We start from the raw sequence: 20,742 nt of genomic DNA on the forward strand, positions 1-20,742 counted from the left end.
AGGCTCATATCCCAGTCTTGCTGGCACCTCCCTCCCTCCCTCCCTCCCACCAGGCAGGAGGATAAGGGGGATCAAAGAGTCAGAGAAAACTCTCCCCGCTTTTCGTGACTTGAGCCCCTTGCCTTTTCCCTCTAGACTGGCAGGGAGAATCCTATGGGTTGCTGGGACTGATGCTGGAGATAGGCACTCCCGAGTGTTCTCTACTAAGTAAGGTACCTTCTGCTCTGGTGAACTACTCTGGCCCAGGATCGGACTTCCCAGGGCCAGCCAAAGGAAGGCGGTGTGATGTGCTCAGAGGTCCCTGGGCTAATTCCACCTCCACCACCAACTAACAGACCTCGAACCTCTCCGTGGGCATCAGTGAAGTGATCTCTAAATTCTGATGGTATGGGATCTTAAAATGTGGCTCACTGCTTCTGTTTTGTTCCAGCCGAGGTTCTGGTGTGCATCTACCAGCTATGTAACCTTGGATCAGCTATTTGATTTTCCTGAGTCGTGGCCTTCTTTCTACAAAATGGAATAAAAGTGCCTACACTTCACTGAACTGGCAGAAGATTAAATGTCTATAGTTTTCAAAGTACCCAAAAAATAGACATTAACTTGATGACATTAGTATTAACACCAATAATGTTCTGCTAAAGTCAGAAAACTCCATCCATACATAGGGCCGTCACTTAAGATACTCAATTGGCTTTTTGTTCATATTCAGAACTCTCAAATGAAAATGTAATTCTTGGGAAGAAAGGCCAATGGAGGAGCCAGTGTGCTTTCCCAGGGAACATAGGCAAGAGAGAAGGGTTCTGGTGCACGGGAGCCAGATCCCAGCTCCGCCACAGCCATTTTCCCAAGGTCTGGCAAAAGGCAAAATCCATTTTGGTGGATACAGAAGGGGAGAAAATCTGCCCCCATTCACCTCATATTTCTGTTCCTGGGATGGACTGAGTCTGAATCTGATCTGTGTCCTTCACCCACATTTTACCCTAGTGAAATTATCCCAACAGTCAAACGTCCTAGGGGGAGCCAAGAATGCTTGTAACTTAGCACAATGGGGACCACGAATGCAAGAAACGGGGTTCTGATCCAGGCTTAATCAGCAGATCACCTTTCTGGCCTTAACTGTGGAGTTCGGTAAAGCGAGGCTACCCTACCAGTTGTTGCTGTGTTTTACTTGCTAAGCTGCGTCTTACTCTTTGTGACCCCACTGACTGTGGCCTGCCAGGGATTTCCCAGAACACTGCAGTGGGTCGCCATTTCCTCCTCCAGGGGATCTTCCCGACCCAGGGATCGAACCCGTGCCCCCTGTGTCTCCTGTACTGGCAGGCGGATTCTTCATCACTGAGCCACCAGGGAAGGCCTACACTCTCGGACTTAACCCATTCTCTGCCCAGGGATACGGTGACAACAGAACAAGGCAGCAGGTCGGAAAGCAGGCTGACGAAGCAGAAAAGGCTCAGAAACAGGTGGTCTGAGTAGGAGCCTGGGGTGTGAGTCCTAGCTGTACAATTAACTCACTCTGTGGCTTTAGGTAAATCATCCTTCTGAACCACAGTCTGTCTATGAATGCAGATGCCAGACAAGGAGATCTTCACAGTCCTTTCCAATTCTAAAATAAAACACCTTAGCCGAGCTGAGGTCCGGAAACCTGAGGCTTTAGCATTCTAATATGGGAGTAAGCAGCCCAACTGTCTTCAAGTAGAAATTACTGCTGCATGAGTGGAGACCGTGATCCTTCTTCAAGAATAAAGCGCTATCTGCCCATCCCCACCAGGCTCACAGAGCCGCTCCCTCCCAGCCCCAAGCCTGCTCGCACAGGGCCCTGAACACAGAGCCCAGGGCGGGGGCCACCAGCAGACCCCCCTCCTCTTCTTGCCGCCAGCAGGGAGGGGTCCCCAGGGGGCGGCGGCATGAGGGCTTGGCAGGGCCTGGGAGTTCCTTACCACTTCGTCTTCCTCCTCCTCCTCAGCCTGTGCTTTGGGCTTCGGAACTTTCAGAGCTGCCCCTTTAAACAGTTCATCCTCTTCATCCTCAGAGAGGCTGAAAGAAAAATCAGGAAAATCGAGTCATAGGAAAATGTTTCTGCCCCAGGCCACAATGCCCACAGTCTCTGGGCTAAATATCCAACAGCTGCGGTGACTGCCCAGGGACCCCCGCTTCTCCACGCTCACCCCCAGCACTCTCGACTGCCTCCATAACCCAAGCCAGAGCAATCTTTAAAGCCAGCCAATCAGTCACGTCACCCCTGTGCTTAAACCCCCTTAACAGCTTCTCACTGCACTGAAAGTCCAAACTTCTAACAGTGACAACCAAGTCTCACATGACTTGGCTCCTACCGAGTTTTCCAACCCTGGCATCCCACCACTCTTCTCCCACCCACTGTGCCTTCTTCCTTGACTGTGTCACGTCCCTCCTACCGCAGGGCCTTGCATGTACTGTTCTTGCTTTCTGTAAACGTTCCTGCCCACTCTCGGCAGAGAAGACTCCTATCCATCCTTCAGGTCTCAGCTTAAATGTCACCTTCTCGGAATCCTTCCCTAGTCACCCTACCTGAAGTAGAGTAAGTCCCCCTTTATTGTCTATTATAACCCTGATTCTTTCTTTGTTTAGAAAGCATTTAACATGCATTTATAACATACAGTTGACTCCTGAAGAATACAGGTTTGAACCATTCAGGCCCACTGATGCATAGGCTTTTTTCAATAAACACGATTTACAGTTGGGTGAGTATGGGGATGTTCAGTTGCTAAGACGTGTCTGACACTTTGCAACCCCATTTGAATCTGAAAATGAGCCAACTGTAAAGTTACACACACAGGGTCAGCACCCTTAACTCCTGTGTTGTTTACGGTCAACTGTATAAGCATTTGTTTGTCTTCCCTAATAGACTTTAAGCTCTTCAAGTCAAAAACCAACTCCACCTTGCCTCCCACACTCCCACAGAGCCTATTACATGGTAGATACCGAATAAATACATGAATGAACGAGTGATTCAGCCAGCCAGCCAGTCTCTGCGGATGAATCACCCATCCTGGAGAAACTGGAGACAACTTCCACAGGCAGACGCCCTGCTCCTGAAGCTGCTCAGGGGACACACCTGGGGTGCTGAGAACCGTGTTCAGATCCAGGTGCTGCTCCTACGGAGGCCGGAGCTGCCTCTGTGCTACCCGGTTCCTGGGAGGGAGCAGCCGAGCCTGTGACATCCCTGTCTTCCTGGAGCTCTGGAGGCTGAGGCTCTCCTCCTGGGCTTTCAGGCCTCACGGCCAGTGGGTCCACCTTCTCGGGGTCTGGGGTCGGGGACAGTCTCGTGGAGCTTTCCTCCTCCTTTACACGGGCGTCTCCCAGTGCTTCCTCGCCCTCAGAGTCCACAGCTACGGGGCCTGGAGGCCTGGGGGGAATTGAAGTTGGGGGCCCCAGAGCTCCTGGGGAGGGGAGGCAAGCCAGTTCGGGAGGGACCGAGCGTGCTTTTATCTCTGAGCTCGCCTCCGTTTCTGAGGGCTCCCCTTCCCTTCTCTGTGCATCATCCTGGGGAGAGGGCCAGCCCTGAGGAGACAGCGGGGCACCCTCCTGGACCGCCCGCGCCGACAGCACTGCGGGGGGCTCCTGCCCCGCCCCGTCCAAGGGTGCCCGAGACTGTCCCGAAGGGCTCCGAGGCCGCGCCTCTGCTTCCTCTTCCTCTTCATTGCTGCTCTCTCCCTTCTCTTGCTCGTGTTGGTTTAACAGCCGAAGGGTCACCATCTGTGCCACAGCCAAGAAGGAGGAGAGGATCACTGACCAGAAACGGAGGCACTCCTAGTTCTTTAGTCCCTATTAACACAATTGGTCACTGAGTTCAAGTAACTCTGTTTTTCTGTTTGTTATTTTTCAGTACAAATGCCTTTGTTTCTTCCTCTCAAAAGAGGCTGCCCATACCTGTACAGACATCCTAGGTACTGATCAACAATCTTGAATAATTTTTCACTCAGGATCCTTTGGACGGCACTTAGGCAATGAGATACCCATCTCAATGAAACAAGTGACAGCTGGCTGTACCTTGATGGTGTTCATGATGGTCCCCAGAATCGTCCTGCCATTGTAAGACTCCTCCAGCTCAAACTCTCCCCGCAAGGAGTGAAACACCTGGTTCATAATCTTCTTGACCTGCACGACCACGTGAGGAGAGAGAAACAGTATCAAAATGTGTGCTGCCAAAGTCAAGAGACTAAGGGATGCATGTAAATTCCAGAGAGAGGCTTCGCTCTGATGGTTCAGTAGCTAAGACTGGGCTCCCAACACAGGGTCAGGGAACAAGATACCACATGCCACAACAAAGACTCGGCACGCCAAATAAATTAGGTGTTAAACAAATAAATTCCAGAGCAAGGTCTGGGAGGCTTAAATGAAGCCCTCTTAGAACTCTGCAGTGGGGCACGGTTGGTCAGGAACTGAGACGGCGAAGGCTGGCCCGTGGGGGGGCAATGCTGAATAACGGGCAGCACGTGGCAGGAGGGCTAGGAGGGACGGGTAAGCTGCGGCGGGTGTGCCCGAGACTCTCAGACGGCCGCCACAGGCCACGAGGACTAGCGGCTACAAGAGGCTGGCACGCTCCCCACTCCTCTCCTGTGACTTAGAAACAGTTCCCTTATCTGTCAAGACCTCAGCATGGAGCTCTCTGGGGATTGCCACCAAAGAGACAGGTTCCAATGGGTTAACTCTGATTTAAGTCAGATGGTGGTGGATCGGAAAACAAGCTCACGACAACACACTGACAGACACTTCTTTCTGAAGGCCTGCTATGCATACACGATCCCCCTATAGGACACGGTTCACTTCTCTGAAACGCTAGCTCACCTTTTCTGCGGGGTCGGCAGCAGTGGCTTCGACCCCAGACGTCTGGGCGTTGCTCTCTAGGTCCTTGGTGCGCTGTGCATTTTGCTCTCTCAGGGATGTGACTTGGGCCTGGAGGGCTGAACACTGCAAAAACGAACACGCTGTGGCTGTGGCCTGGGAACCTAGACTCCCAGGTGAAGGTCAGGACGCCCAGGAGGAGGAGAAGCATCCTAAGCTTTAAGTGTCAACCTCATGTCGGCCTGCTGACATCCACACCCTCCACCCCCACCCCAGGCCTGCTGACCCAGAGCACTTCATCTTCTCACCACTCAGTCCCAACTCACCACTTCATCTCCTCTTTCCCAGCAAGGCCACGTGCCTTGTTTCTAATCAGGTCAAGAATATGATGAAAAATGGGAGGAAGGGTCTCATAACCCTAGTCACACAGACATATGAACGGTCAGCACCAAGACTGCCTTCCTCACCTCTGAGTGGAAGATTTTCAACTGGATACTTTAACCAACCTCCAGATATGAGGACTTCCATACATGGTGCTAAGCCACCCCTCCTTCTCTTTCTCATTTTATGCCAGATGATCCCAGCACACGCGTGCTCCAGCCCATCTCGGGGCCTTTGCCCAGAACACCTGCGGCCTTCCCCCTCCATCAAAGCTCCTTGTCCCTCTTGCCTCTGCTCCCCTGGGCACTTCCTCTTCTGGGCCTCACAGCATTTAATGCTTATCTTTGTTTCTCGGTCTCCCTTTCTTGATTGTGAGACTCCTGAGGAGTGTTCTTTGTAAGCCTTTTCCCTAACACAGTGCCTGGAACACAACTGGCACTCAATAAGTATTTGCTTAATAAATGGAGGATCAAATTATAATGGAAAACATAATCCAGAACATGAATGCTGCTTTTTCTTTTTCTAGGTCACTGACCCGTCATCCCAAATGAGTACGTGAAATATGACTGATCAACTAGAGAGCTGAACAAGTATGATTCTGTTTTCAAAAGTGATTAACATCTTTCGGGTACAAAAGGATCTACAAGACTTGAACAACCTGTTTGCCTTAAATTGCCTGGGCTGCCTAAGTCCAAGGGAAAACACTCACCTTCTCCTCCAGCTGGAGCAGCTGCTGCTGACCGGCATCTCTCTGTGTACACACCTCCTGGTACTTCTGCAGGTGCTCATTCCTGGCAGAGGCCAACAGCTGCTCACACTTGGCTTCCCACTGGGTCTGCAGCTCAGCCTGTACGAGAGACAGCTGCCAAGAGAAAGTAATCACTGTATCCTGGGGGGGTCTAACTGTATCTTGGGAAACCCCATCTTTAACAAGGCAAAAAAATTAAGAGCCCAGATTTAGCAGAGAAACAACCATCTGGAAGACCTTGGTTGTCAGGACTCTGGAAGGAACTACAACCAGATAAAGGGATGACTGTCTACAGACAGGCCCCCAGGGCCATAATATGATCATACTTTTCAGGATCTGGACCCTTAGACCTTTTTAAACAGAAGAAACTTATTTCTCTCCAAAATTCCACAGATGATCAAATGGAGGACACCAATTCACTCTAACTAAAGAACATAAAACATATAAACATGAATGCAGAAACTCACAAAAAGAAAGGCGGCTGTCAAATGACTCGAGAGTAGTTGTGTTCTGCCACCACCTTTGATTTCCCTGCCTCATTACCTAAACAAGTCCCTTCTTTTCAAGGACGATGCCTGAAGGATGGTGTCTGGTGGGTGAGGACTTTGGCCTTGTCATATTTGGAAGACTTTTTGCCTTCATGTTTTACTTATAATAAGGTTTGTCCAAAGTTAGAGCATCAACTATTAGAAATGTCATCTGAAAGAATCAAGAAGAAACTAGAAGCTTTTCTGAATCCTTCATGGCTCCCTTTTATTTCCAAAGTGCTTCAGTTTCCCATTACCTGCTCTGCAGTTGCTTGGTCGGTGGACACCCGTGCCTTCTTCAAAAGCTGTCGAAGTTTGTCCAACTCCTCCTGGTGTGATCTGCGAATTTCGTCTATCTCCTCCTCAGCCTGGCAGCGCTCTTGAGCTGATTTCTTTTTCCTTTCTGAGAGATTCTTAGGAACAAGAGAACTGTCATCAGCTGTAGTTGTTTGAAGAAGACAAATGGAGATGGTGATGGTGGTGGGAGTTATGAACATCACTGGGTCCTTACTTTATTAATGGAAACAATTCATTTTTTCAATTTAGTTTCCCCAATATATTTGACATTCTCGACTACTGGCAGGAAAGAAAAAAAATTGCCACAATAAGAAGGTAAACCAGAAGAGCTTCATCTACCACTGTATTAAGAGATGAGGAATATTTTACCAGCAGTAGGTACACAGGGAAATAAGATACTTTCACAATCTGCTGGTAAGGAAGTCACAATTCTGTGACAGGACCTTCAAAATACATACTCACACCCAGAAATTACACAAATTAGACTTTATTTATTTATTTTTTTTCACATCAAAAGGTAATGTGCCGATGTCGTAACAAGGTTTAGAGGGAGGCACATGTCACGCAGCAGCGTGAACACCCAATCATCATGCTCATGAACTGCAAAAGGATAGACTTTATTTTAAGGAAGCAGTAGATCATAAAGACTATGTGTTACAAGGATGGTCACTGTAGGAGTATTGAGAACAAAGAAAAACTGAAACAGCCCTCAAAATCAGAAAGAACTTTTCTCAGTTGTATTTATCTATTTTTTTTTTTACTTTACAATATTGTATTGGTAGAACTTTTTAAAAAAACCTGATAAAATTATGGAAGAAACAAAGTACAGACCAAGATTTATCCTCTAAAAGGGCACTAGGCCAAAAGGGCTTTACTAGAGAGTTTTATTAAAAGCTCAGAAACAGGCTGCTCTTTTCATATCTAAACTGTACCAGAATACAGAAAAAGACAGAAATGCTCCCAATTTGTTCAATGAGGTGAGTATTATCCTGGGGTTATAAAATAACAAAAAATATCATTAAATAAGGTTTAAAAATATCAAACTAGAAAAATATTTGTAACATATATGACTGACAAAAGATGAGCACTTTAATAGTGTTTATAACACAGGAAATCATAGGTGTTAAATATATGAAAGTTTTACTACTAACAAAAATAAAGACAAAAACAAAGACAAGATAAGCATATTTTACCTATCATGAAAGATTATAAAAATTTATACAGGCAGAGTTGGAAGAATAATGGAGAAACAGGCTTGCTTACACAGTGCTGGAAATGTAAGCTAACATACTCTTCAGGATAATCTGGCAATATTTATTTTAAAAATTTCAATGTTGAGAATTTTCTCTGATGCAGCAATTCAAATTCAAGCAATCTATTTTATGGAAATGATCAAATGAATTTGCAAAAAAGGTTTTATAGTACAAAGATATCCATGAAAGCAATGTTTGAAACAGTGAAAAGTTAGAAACATAAATATCCATCAACAGGTGAATAGTTAAATATAATTATGGTTCAGCCTTGCAGCAGAATACTATGAAGTATTCGAAACTATGAAGTAGTTACGAAGAATGAGAAAGCTCTCATTCTTATTAGTATAATGGCCACAATACAATCTTTAAAGTATTAAATATGATCACATTATTATTAAAAATGTTATCAGTGTACACATATATATATATACATATACTTTATACAAACACATATGCGTGCTATGTGCATGTATATATTATAGTTCTTGCCTCTAGTGCAGAAAAGACAAAAACATAAATTTCATTTTTTATTTTATCCTTTTCTGTATTATTTGCATGTTACAGTGAGCACATGCTACAGTACTTTTTAAAAGGAAAATAAAAATGTTTATGAAACAGCCCACTCTGGCCACCTGGGTACAACAGAGAAACTTCAGATGAACAGCTTACCTTTTCCAGAGACTCCTTCTCAGTTCGCAGGTCAGTCAGCTCCTCCTCCAGGGAGGTCACCCTGAGTTCCAGCTGTCTCCGGCTTTGCTTTTCACTCTTGAATTTGGACTGCGCTTGCTGGGAGGTTTCCTGGAGCTCTGAGATATGACGGCACAAAGGCTTGGCTGTAGAACCAGAGCTGCCGTGGGCTGTACAGCATCCTGACACCTCCTTCATAACCACGTTCTCTCAACTCCCAACCCTCCCACACAAGCCTCTTCCACTCACTTCTTCCAGCATCACCTCACTGACCAGCAACAGGCTTATCAAGCCATAAACTGACTCACTGACTTCCACACCCATCCATATTTATCTCTGCACCTACAGGTCACCTCCGACACACACAAAATGGAAGAGGAGTGTGCCAAGCAGTCAGAGATCACCCCTGAAGTGTATCAGTCCTTCAATTCCATGTCAGTCATCATCTCAACACACTGGACTCAATACACTGAGATCTTTGTTTAGTAGTGGTCCAGACCCTTTCTCAATGCCTGGTGAGATATTCTCAACTTTCTTGGTGGCTGGGACATTCTATCAGTAGTCTGTCTTCTAAACATTCCTTCTCAAATAAAGCTATTTGGAATATTTAAAATGTAATATATCAAACAACAAGATCCTACTGTATGGCACAGAGGGATATCTGTGCCATAGGGGTACTATCCCTATGATAAACCATAATGGAAAAAAGAATATATATATATATGTATAACTGAATCACTCTGCTGTATATTAGTAACTAACACAATACTGTAAAACACGGTAAATCAACTATACTTCAATAAAAAAATAGTAACAATTTTTAAAATGTAATGCATCAAAATTCACTTTGTTGGAAAACTTGTGAGACCTTTATGGTACCCTTAAGGTAACTGTCACAGGGCACCATGAAAACAGGAAAGAAGATATCAGTATGACATTCAAATCTAAGATTTTCCCTCAAGTGTGCTCAAGTGATGCTCTAAAAGGAAAGGATTTATCTTCAAGGTATCACTTCAACAACTGACATCAGTGTTTTTTAACTTTCTTTTTGGGCACGTGAATTTTGTTTCTTCCTAAAACTGCTACTGCTGTTGCCACACCTGACCCACTGGACCCATCTGGGCCTTCTCCATTTTTACACAAGGTGGTGGATGAATCAACTGCAAGTCCTCATGAATCTGCTTTTCACCATGTCTCGAGCAGCATCTTTGTGCCAGGCGCTGAACTAGTACTAAGGGAAGGACTTTACAAAGATGAGCAAGGCATCATTTTTGCCCTTCAGAGGCTTGCATTATAGAAGGGAAAACAGACACACAAGTACTGCTGATCAAAGGCTAACTCTGAAAACGGTCATGATAATGCACTCAGAGATGCAAGATTTTAAAGGAGATCAAATATTCTAGGGGGAAAAAACGGGTGAAGTTTCTGAAAGAGGCAGTTTTTGGGAGAGAACTGGAGGTAAATCTTGGTGATTGTGGGCACACCAAGTCCAGAGAACAGTATGGATAAAAAGCAAGACAAGAAATACAGGATGTGCTGAAGCAGCAGGCTGGCTAGTATGCCCAGAGCTACGATGAATTAAGCAACATAACAGGAAATAAACCAGGTTGGAGGGGCCTTGAAAGCCAGGCTGAAAGACTGCAATCCATCCTCTAGGAAAGAGGCAACCAATGCAGGAAGCACCTTCTTCTTAAGCCTCTACTGAGTCACAAGTTAGAGGAACCCCTCAGTTAGATTAGTCACAAGTTAGATTATCTCTTCAAGGCCTATGAGGCCAATCCTAAGTGCCAAAGATACTGAACACTTGACCAAACAAAGCAGAACTGTGGCCGCTTAGTGGCCACTAAATGGATGGTCAGTTCTCTTGTTGTCATTTATGTCAAACAGTCATGTAGGTTTATACTGGTTCACCTTAATTTTTGGCTTCATCCTTCATAACCTTCATAAGCCTTCTATCAAATGAACCGAGAGGAAGGAAACAGTGTAATTCCTTACGTCCACCTGGTCACAGTCCCAGCCCCCTCCACAAGGGCATACCAGAGAGCTCTGCCTGCAGCTGGGCGAGCTGAGCCCTGAGGAGGTCTGCCTCCTTCATGCTCTCCGTGAGCTGGACCTGCAGCTCCGTTTCTTTCTTTTGGTGGGCCGTCATTTTCAGGTGCAGATGAGAGACCTGGGCAGTGGCAGCAGCTAGCTCCTCCGTCACCTTGGCCTGAAAAGCGACAAAGTACGACATCATTTTAAACATGGTGATGCGCCAGCCTCACATACTCTGTGCTGGCTGAACGGGTAGGAAGAGAGCTGAGGCCACCTTCAACCTGCACTGAATCAAAATCACGCCCTCAAATGTGCAAGGTCTCTGACCTGGGAATTACCTTGTAAAAACAGTATTCCTGCCATTTTCTAGTTTTCCTATGAAGAACAATCTTTTAAAAAAAAAAAAAGAAGAAGAAGAAGAAGAGTATTTTAAATTTTAAACTGAAAAAAAAAATTTTAAACTGAATGCTTTCAATGGCAATCCACTTCTCAGTCTATAACTTCTCCTGAGCACTATGCTACTAAGAGTACTATAAAGATCAGTCACGTCAGAGTAACTGTGGTGGGGGTTCTTGGAAGAACAGTGGTGATAAAAGAAAGGAACACTCCCAACCTCTTTGACTGCTCAATGCATTTTAAATGGTGCTCGTACTGGCCAAACAGGAGCTAAATATTCTCAAGTAATATTCGATGAAACCAAAATGACGCCCTGAAAAATCATCTGCTATGTTTTGTATATCAAGGGTGATGATGGAAATGAAAGGATGGTCAGTGGAAAGGAATGGTAAACAAATGACAAGTAACACATTCATTTCACCTGAACTGACGAGCTCCTGTAAAACACAGGAGAAATCAGATGACAGGAAAGGCAGTGCGTGATGGCTCCGATGGTCATGACTTCTGGACAGCAGGGTGCATCTGGGGTTGGATCATCTTTCTATATTGTATTGCTACCACCATTGCTCCTCCCTAGACCACTGTACTTCACGTGCGTTTCTACTGCTGTCTACTTTCTTGGCATCACCTGTCCCTTCTTAGGGTGGTCACTGTGCCCACCTCAGTTTTAAACTTTATTCCAAAGCCTTAATCAGTTTTCTAGCTTACATTTAAAATCTGATATTTTGGCTCTCTGAAAGGTGGAGGAAATAAAACAAATTGTACACAAAATAAAAAGAAATAGGCTATGAATGCGCATCTGAGTGTCCACGGGCAAAGGCTCTCTCTCTGGCCAAACTTCAAGCCAGGGCCGCAGGGAGCTCAGCCTGGGTCTCCCCACCGTCTGTGGTGGGACCAGCCCAGTTTTAGCAAGAATCCTGCTGCATCAGTTTAGAGAGAATCTCTACCCCTGACATCTGATCACAGCTCTGCATGCCAACCTTTGCTATCAAAGTCCCTGGCCTGTCGTTAGCAAGAATCCCCCTTCCTACGATTCTCCTCTTAGTAATTTTTCATCCACTGACCCTCTCACTCTGCTCCTTGGCTGTAAATTTCCTACTTGCTCTCTTGCCCTTATTGTGTTTAGAGATGAGTTCAATCTTTCATATCTATTGCAGGAGTCTTTTGATTTTTGGCTGCGCCTTTTGACTTGTGGGATCTCAGTTCCCCAACCAGAGACTGAACCCAGGCCACAGAAGTAAAAGTCCAGAATCCTAACCCCGAGGCCACCACAGAGCTCCCGTCTATAGCAACAGTCTTGAACAAAAGTCTCCCTTGTGGTTTTAGTAAGTGTCCGCATAAATTTTTTAACCACATCCTTCAGAGTGAGCTCTAAGACACTTATTTTTGCTGTTCAGCAGCCTTGCATTTTCACCTGTTAAACACAGAGGACAATGGCAGCCTGAATTTCCAGACAGAAGAGGGTTTTCACTTGCCACAAGTAGAATAAGTTTTACTCACTGTCCTGTTCCAAATGGCCTGGTAGAAGCTGAACTAACACAATGCCCAGAGACCTCCGTATTCATCGGAGCTCCAGAGTTCACTAACAGAGTAAAGGCCATTCACACAGCACCTCGGAGCAGCTAAGACCACGGGAGGGGACAGGTTCCAGAGGAGAGGCAGTGCTCACTCGCACCAAGAACAAGCAGGATGGAAGATCACTCAAAAGCTCTTGGCTCAGGCCCCAGTAGAGAAAGGCCTCTTACAAGCAAGAAAAGTAATATTCTCTCCCAAACACACACATAGCGAAAACCGTGAAGGGATGAATGATATGTATAAAAATCATCTTTGAGTGTGGGGCTTCCCACGTGGCTCAGTGGTAAAGAATCCGCCTGCCAATGCAGGAGATGCAGGAGACGTGGGTTTGATCCCTGGGTCAGGAAGATCCCTCGGGAACAGGAAATGGCAACCCACTCCAGCCTTCTTGCCTGGAAAATCCCATGGACTGCAGAGGCTGGCGGGCTACAGTCTGTGGGGTTGCAAAGAATCTGAGCACAGGGCATCTCTGAGTGGGAGAACTATTTGTGAGTTATGTTTTGTGCTTGCTTATCTGTATTTCCTGGAAGAAACTGATGCAATGTTTGTAATCAGAAAAAAATGTGTGAATATATATAAATATATATATGTATGTGCATCTGTGTGCACATGTGTGTGGGTGTGTATTTAATTATGACTGTTTTAAGTAAGGGTTTGCAATATCAAGTGAGAAAGGAAAATATCGAAAACCTACACAGTGGATAGGACAGCTCCCTGGTTCACACCTGGGATCAAATTCCACCGCTGACATGGAGAGCTGGGAAAAGAAAGCCATGAAAAGAAAGGCATGACAAGAAAGAACCAACAATTCAGAAAAACAAGGGAAAAAGCATTTGGGATAGGAGGAGGAACATGGTACCGAAGAAAGATGGCCATCTGGCAAAGGAAAAAGTACACAGCTGGCTGCAGGTGAGACCCCAGGCAAGTCTTTTACTCTGCCTGGGCCTCAGCTTACTCTTCTGGAAAAGAACATTAAACTAGATGAACTGTAACTTCTCTCCAGTTCTAACCATTATTCCATGGTTTTATGTGGAAATATTAATACTGCCACAGAGAAAAATAATTTCATTTACCAAATATTCATCGAGCATATAACCATAGGTTTCTGAACTGTGCTTGCAGGCAGAGAAGTACCTCCAGGCATGAAAGGACCTTGATTATTTCCATTTAAGAGGAGAGATATCACAGGGGAGACTCTTAAGTAACAAGTGGATCAAAAGAAAAATGGCAGAGTCTAGGCTTGAAAAGTTTTACTGGAATAAAGGAGACCACGTGAAGCATGTAAACGGTGCCTGACTCATCAAGAACAGTGACATTCAGCCCAGGAGATGTCCTCAAACAGATCTGTGTAAAGCATGGTGCCTGGGACTGAGGAGGTGTTTGACAGTGAAGAGGGTGGCAGAGGGTGAGATGGTTAGACAGCATCACTGACTCAGTGGACAGGACTTCTAGCAAATTCCGGGAGATGGTAAAGGACAGGGAAGCCTGGTACTCCAGTCCTCGGGGTCACAAAGAGTCAGACATGACTCAGTGACCAAACAACAGGCCGGCAGCACTGTTTTTGTTATCATCCCTGCCGCTTTGAGTCTTATGAGTAGAGCACTGACCAGGGTCATGTATCGTAGCAGATACTTTTGGAGTTTATCTATAAACATTTGGGTGGATTAGTTAGCTAATTCAGGGGGGTGGCAAGCTATCACTTGCAGGTCAAACTGGCTTGCTGTCTATGTTTGTGAATAAAGTTTGACTAGACTACATATACACACGCACACACACTGCTGACACTCAGCATAGGAGTCATGCAGTGAGCTTGCTAAGAACAAAGGTGTGGCAGCTGCCACCTCCACACACTGTGGCAAAGGAAATCACCGATAAGAGCGGTGCCTCTGACCTGGCTATGCCTCAGAATCAAGGGGAGCTTTCTAAAAGCTGAGATTCAGGCCTCAACTAGGAATGCTGGGTTAGAATCTCTAGTGAGGCTTAAACATGTGTATTTTTGATCAAGCTCCCTAAGTGATTCTGACGCAGCCAAACCAGTATTTGGGAACCACTGATCTAGAACAAGTTATGTAATCAACTGTAGACCTGAATAATAGTTAACAGCCACAACAAATAAGATATGTGGGTGCCTTGTCAGGAAAGAGAAAGCAAATAAAAGTAGATGAAAGAGAAATAGTAAAAAAGTAGACTTCATGGGGAGTGGGGATCCAGGCTTTGGGACTCAGCCACGACAAACAAAGGGTGGTGTCAAGTAGCAAGGGGAAAGATTCAGGGTCAAGACTGGACTGGGCAAAACACTGCTCATCTGAGGATAAGGTGTCCACTTTAAAACTATTACTATTACTACTTGACTGGATACTAGCTAAGAGAACATAAAGAATAACAGCAATGAGATCCAAGAAAGCAATCCTTGTCATTACCGGAATGTGAAAAAGTGTGTAAAGTTATAAAGTGCATCCCACTTAACTTTTTGTGTTTTCAAAAATATTCAAATACAAAATATAAAGTACTTCTTAAACCTCTGAGAAAACAGCAGATGAAGGGCTGCGATCTGCCAGCTGATGAGGAAGAGGCCAAACAGGAAAGAACTCATTCCAGATAAACAGTGTCACTGCAGCAAAGACAGGAGGAATGGGGCTTCCAAACCAGCAGGAGGCAACCCAAGACCCTCAGCAGTCTTCCTTACAGCTACTTCAGAAACACGTCAAAATACATAATTCTGAGCTGACTCAAGTCAAACAGCAGTACTTTAAAATGCTCTGGCAGACACAGATGAAGGATTGTTTCCTTAAACAACGTCAAACTTCACAATAAATATGTGTTACGTGGCGTAACAGAAGCTGTTGCTGATTTTTTCAGCAGAATTAGGATTCCTTTCTAATAAACTGTATTAATCCTCACCTTAACCAAATTACTAAGATCAGTGATTGCTTCTGAGTCAACTAATTGTAATGTATTTGAAAAACAGAAATCTGGATGGTGGATATATTAAAAATCTGCTGGGAGGTTTCTAGCTCTCTTCCCGACAATGGAAAAAATTCTGCTCAAAAGCAAACTGGTAAGTAGGTACAGAGGACACACTTCTTGGCTCTACACATCCTGACTTGGGCTTTCCTCTCCCCGGTTTCTTTACCTTCTCTTGCTCAGCATGCAAAACTCTTGCCTGTGTGTTTTCTGTGGCAGTTTGAAGTGAGTTGTTCCTCTTCTCCATCATCAGGTTATTCTGCTCAACATACCTGTGAAGTAAATAGGCAAAAAGAGAACATGTGTCGGGCACCCCATGCATAGCAGGTGCGACCCAACACACATTCAGTCAGGGCACTGCTCTGCTCCTTCATCAGCAACAATCTGAGAGCATTTTCTTTTCCTAAGATCTGCAGTAATCAAGTTTGGAGGCAGGAACCAGGGCCAGGGGTGAACTGCTTTGAGCACGCAGAATGAAGAGGAGAGGAATTCGAACAGTGTAGTGAGGGGAAATGAGAGAAGAAAGAGAGAGGAATATGAAGGCTGCAAGGAAGGAAGAAAAGAAAACCAATTCCCTCCCCTCCTCCACGTGGGAGATAAGGGACACTGAAGAAGAGAAATATGGGAAAACGGTATTTTTTTAAATGAGATGCTATATTTTGTGCCATGTTCCCCTGACCACTCCCCCAAAATTCTTTTTCAGAAGGATCTAGAAAAATTATACAGTGCCTGGGTTTATGTGGAAATCTGTGAAGTTCTGGTTGATAAAAGAAGAGTCAGCCCACACAGAAGACAGAAGAGCTGACATCAGAGTTTTCTAGGCATTAACACTACTTTTACAGGTGAGGAAACTAGAGCCAGAAGGAATAAAGAAAATGTCCAAAGCCACAGAACAAATGAGGAGCAGAGCTCGGACTCAAACACAGGTCTGTGTTCTGCCGCAGCCTCCTGAGCCCTCTCTCCTAAAATCCCTCTCAGTCACCAAGAAGTAATTCATACGACAGGCAGGAAACAGAAGAGAGCAGAAACATACATAAACTCCCCCGAGCAAACATGTTTACTGAACTTGGGCATTTACAAGCTAAACCCTTTCTGTCCATCCTGGCCAGGGCCCCACACCTGTCATTACCTCTGATTCCGTTCAATTAGTTCACTAATCTTGTCGTTCTGTTCTTCTATCCGACTGCTCTTTTCAAGGATCTCTTGCTTCAACCTTTCATTTTCCTAAATTCAAAAATATGTGATGTGCGTCACTCATTATCAGAGAAATGCAAATCAAAACCACAATGAGGTACCATTACACGCCAGTCAGGATGGCTGCTATCCAAAAGTCTACAAGCAATAAATGCTGGAGAGGGTGTGGAGAAAAGGGAACCCTCTTACACTGTTGGTGGGAATGCAAACTAGTACAGCCACTATGGAAAACAGTGCGGAGATTTCTTAGAAAACTGGAAATAGAACTACCGTATGACCCAGCAATACCACTTCTGGGCATACACACTGAGGAAACCAGATCTGAAAGAGACACGTGCACCCCAATGTTCATCGCAGCACTGTTTATAATAGCCAGGACATGGAAGCAACCTAGATGCCCATCAGCAGATGAATGGATAAGGAAGCTGTGGTACATATACACCATGGAATATTACTCAGCCGTTAAAAAGAATTCATTTGAATCAGTTCTAATGAGATGGATGAAACTGGAGCCCATTATACAGAGTGAGGTGAGCCAGAAAGATAAAGAACATTACAGTATACTAACACATATATACGGAATTTAGAAAGATGGTAACGATGGCCCTATATGCAGGGCAGAAGAAGAGACGCAGAAGTACAGAACAGACTTTTGAACTCTGTGGGAGAAGGGATGTTTCGAAAGAACAGCATGTATATTATCTGTGGTGAAACAGACCACCAGCCCAGGTGGGAGGCATGAGTCAAGTGCTCGGGCCTGTTGGGCTGGGAAGGTCCAGAGGAATCGGGTGGAGAGGGAGGTGGGATGGGAGACCGGGATGGGGAATTCGTGTAATTCTATGGCTGATTCATATCAATGTATGACAAAACCCACTGAAAAATAAAAAATTAAAAAAAATGAAGAAAAAAAAAAAAAACAACAAAGTAAACCCTGACCTTTAACTTATATATTAAATAAAAATGTTAAATATTAAAAAAAAACAAAAAAAAACAAAAATATGTGATGTGTAAAACTGAAGTTTTTAAGAGAAAAGCATCAGATAAAAGGGAATCAACTTGAACTGACAGGTGATACTGTTAAAAAAAATCTAGAACTTCTGTCCAGATAAATATAAATACTTACAAAAACATATCAAATTCTACCTGATGGATACAAATCACTATATCTAACAGACTAAACATAAATGGCTATAAAGTAAAGTGAATTTTTGGTATATGGTCAAAAAAGAAATGCTTCCTTCTGATTACAAAGTGATAAGTCACTTGGACTAGATTAAGCCACAGTGGATTTTCCAGAATTTCCCAATTCCATGGAGCATGAGCATTTATTACATGCTCTTACTCCTGGAGTGGAGGTTTTAAAGGGTAGTACATCTCCGGACAGAGCATGGGAAGATCTCCAAGATGAGACCACTCTCACCTGAATAATTCGTTGTATGTTGCTCATAATCATGTTTGTTTCCATGGTCACCGACATGCTGGGAATGAGCAGGGAATTGCCAGCACTATGCTTCTGTAACTCTTCAACCTACAAAATGAGTGCCAGAAAAAAAAAAAAAAAAGAGTGCCAGAAAGACTTATTTTAATGAAATTTTTGCAAGTAGAAATACAATGTATCCAAGATCTGACCATTGAGGGGGTTAATAAGTTTGAGACAACCTCTAATGTAAGCAGGAGTTTTCTTCTGCTAATTGCATCCCTAAATAAAACAACTCTTTTGGGAAATAACTGCTAACCACTATCAATATGGGGCTTCATAGGTGGCTCAGTGGTAAACAATTTGCCTGCAATGCAGGAGATGCAGGTTCAATCCCTGGGTGGGGAAGATCCCTTGGAGAAGGGAATGGCAACCCACTCCAGTATTCTTGCCCGGAGAATCCCAAGGACAGAAGAGCCTGGCAGGTTACAGTTCACAGGGTCACAAAGAGCTGGACACAACTGAGTGACTGAGCACGCACTATGAATACAGAAAACAAGAAAGAGTTTACCTAGAGTGCTGTTTGCTCTCTTTTCGTACTCCCACTTTATTTTTTTTTGGATGCACCATGCATGGCTTTCCAGATCTTAGTTCCCCAACAGGGGACTGAATCAGTGAAAGCAGTGATTCCTAACTGCTGGACCACCAGGGAATTCACTTTATATCCCTACTTTCAAAATGAGACGACTCCATCACCTTAGTCATTAGATGATCCATTTTATCGGCCACTTTGCTGACTGCCATCCGGATTTCAGTGTTATGTTGCCGGGCTTCAGTCATGAGAAATGAAGCCATGTCACCTGATCCTAAATAGACGAAAGCCAAGAAGAAACTTATGAAACTGTAACAGAGGATACTGAATGAGGAAAAGCCAACAGTTCTATCAGCAGAGGAAAGAAATGAACATTTCCAAATACCAGGAAAGACTGGCGGTGGGTCACACTGTCAGAAGATGAAGCAGTGGTAAAGGTCAAAGGGCTCCAAAGCTAACAATAGCCAAGATGTGCTCCTGTGGCGTGCAACCAGTGGTACAGTCTGGTTCCAGGGCACATGTGGGGGCGTTAGCAGCTCAGATTGCTTCTCCGTTCACCCAACTGCATGCCAGGCATTGGCCCAGGAGACAGCGACACAGCAATAAATGAAACATGGTTCCTGACCTTGATAAGCTCAGTCTGGTGAGGAGACGCCCATGTAAACAGATCACTGTAACACAGTGCTTGTTGTAAGTGCAAAGAATGAGCCATGTACCAGGTTACAAGGCACAAAAGGAGCACAGAGAACAGCAACATCAACTTTTTACTGACACACATGCATTTACATCTCTGGAAGGAGAGGAGGGAGGGGTGGTAACAGCGAAGGCCTCTCAGAAGACATCACAGATGTAGTCGTTTCCCAGATGGAGACGAGCAGGGCTTCCAGACCAAGGATGCACACAGGAAACTCTTAAGCACTCCTGGGCCTTACATTTCATTGGGGATATCCTTGCTTCTTTCTACCACTGTCCTAATACTCCAAGTGATCACTATGCAAAACACAAGCTGCAGGACAAGAAGGCAGGATACCATCCCAGCAGCATACACTTATTTTGCCTCATATTTACACAAGGCAACCATACTGTACATGTATACAAGTTACCTGAAAAGTTACTCAAGTGACTGCTTCCTAAAGTCAAGGGAGTTTAAAGATGGACGACAGTAACGTTTCAGTTCACACTCTTTTGTGTTGGCTTTTTATAAAAGTATATTCTTTTCACAACTTTAAAATTGTAATAAAGTAGCTCTCATATGAGATACTGAACAGTCATGCTTTCTCCCAATTTCCTCGAATATTTTCCTCTTTTACTATCTACTAAGGACTCTACAGAGCAACTCTGAAAGAGGAATTTAAAGGGCTGGCAGGAAAAAATGCAAGAAACAAAACACCGGAAGTGGTCAGAAGGGCTTTGTGGGGGGATGCTGGAAATGTTCCAAAGTTGGATCATGGTGATGTCTGCACAACTGTGTAAACTTATTAAAAAAAAGAAAAAGTCATTGAATTGTACACTTATAACCAGTGAACTGGAGAGATGACAAGACACGGAGGAGTCGGTGGATATGGGGTACTTTTCTCTCCATGGATTCATTAGGGATACATCTTCAGATACAGAGGACTTCACAGAGCCTGACAGCAGGCAGGAGTCCCTGACCACCAGAAAGGAACAAAACTCGCAAAGGTCAGTGTTCCAGAGAGTGCCTGCTCCAGGAACCTCCTTCCAGAGTGATGACCAGGCATGACCCAACCTCCAGTCTACCCATAATGGACGTGTAGCATGCACAAGAAATAAATCCTTATTACATTTAAAAAAAAAAAGGAAAAAAACTAGTGAACTCCATGGTATGTAAGTCATAC

The 20,742-nt window shown here is 44.6% G+C and overlaps 1 protein-coding gene and 1 non-coding gene across 4 annotated transcripts in view; both read right to left on the reverse strand.

Annotated features, from left to right (window-relative positions):
* FKBP15 (FKBP prolyl isomerase family member 15) overlaps positions 1-20,742 on the reverse strand; it is a 58,190-nt gene that overhangs the window by 1,211 nt on the left and 36,237 nt on the right. The window contains exons 16-27 of one of the 3 annotated variants that reach the window (XM_065947640.1): positions 19,051-19,160; positions 18,298-18,405; positions 16,813-16,907; positions 15,883-15,955; positions 10,752-10,923; positions 8,697-8,833; positions 6,735-6,890; positions 5,912-6,064; positions 4,825-4,947; positions 4,027-4,134; positions 3,092-3,732; positions 1,938-2,034 (exon numbers count right to left, since the gene is read on the reverse strand). In XM_065947640.1, the coding sequence (XP_065803712.1) occupies positions 1,938-2,034; positions 3,092-3,732; positions 4,027-4,134; positions 4,825-4,947; positions 5,912-6,064; positions 6,735-6,890; positions 8,697-8,833; positions 10,752-10,923; positions 15,883-15,955; positions 16,813-16,907; positions 18,298-18,405; positions 19,051-19,160 (1,973 nt within the window). Of the gene's footprint in view, positions 1-1,937; positions 2,035-3,091; positions 3,733-4,026; positions 4,135-4,824; positions 4,948-5,911; positions 6,065-6,734; positions 6,891-8,696; positions 8,834-10,751; positions 10,924-15,852; positions 15,956-16,812; positions 16,908-18,297; positions 18,406-19,050; positions 19,161-20,742 lie in introns of all 3 variants that reach the window. The other 2 variants (XM_065947639.1, XM_065947638.1) reach the window with 2 other exon arrangements.
* LOC136143938 (small nucleolar RNA U13) lies at positions 7,283-7,386 on the reverse strand. The gene has a single exon (XR_010658437.1). It is a non-coding gene; the product is annotated as a small nucleolar RNA U13 (small nucleolar RNA).

Source organism: Muntiacus reevesi, chromosome 10 (genome assembly GCF_963930625.1).
Source record: "Muntiacus reevesi chromosome 10, mMunRee1.1, whole genome shotgun sequence".
Lineage (NCBI taxonomy): Eukaryota > Metazoa > Chordata > Mammalia > Artiodactyla > Cervidae > Muntiacus > Muntiacus reevesi.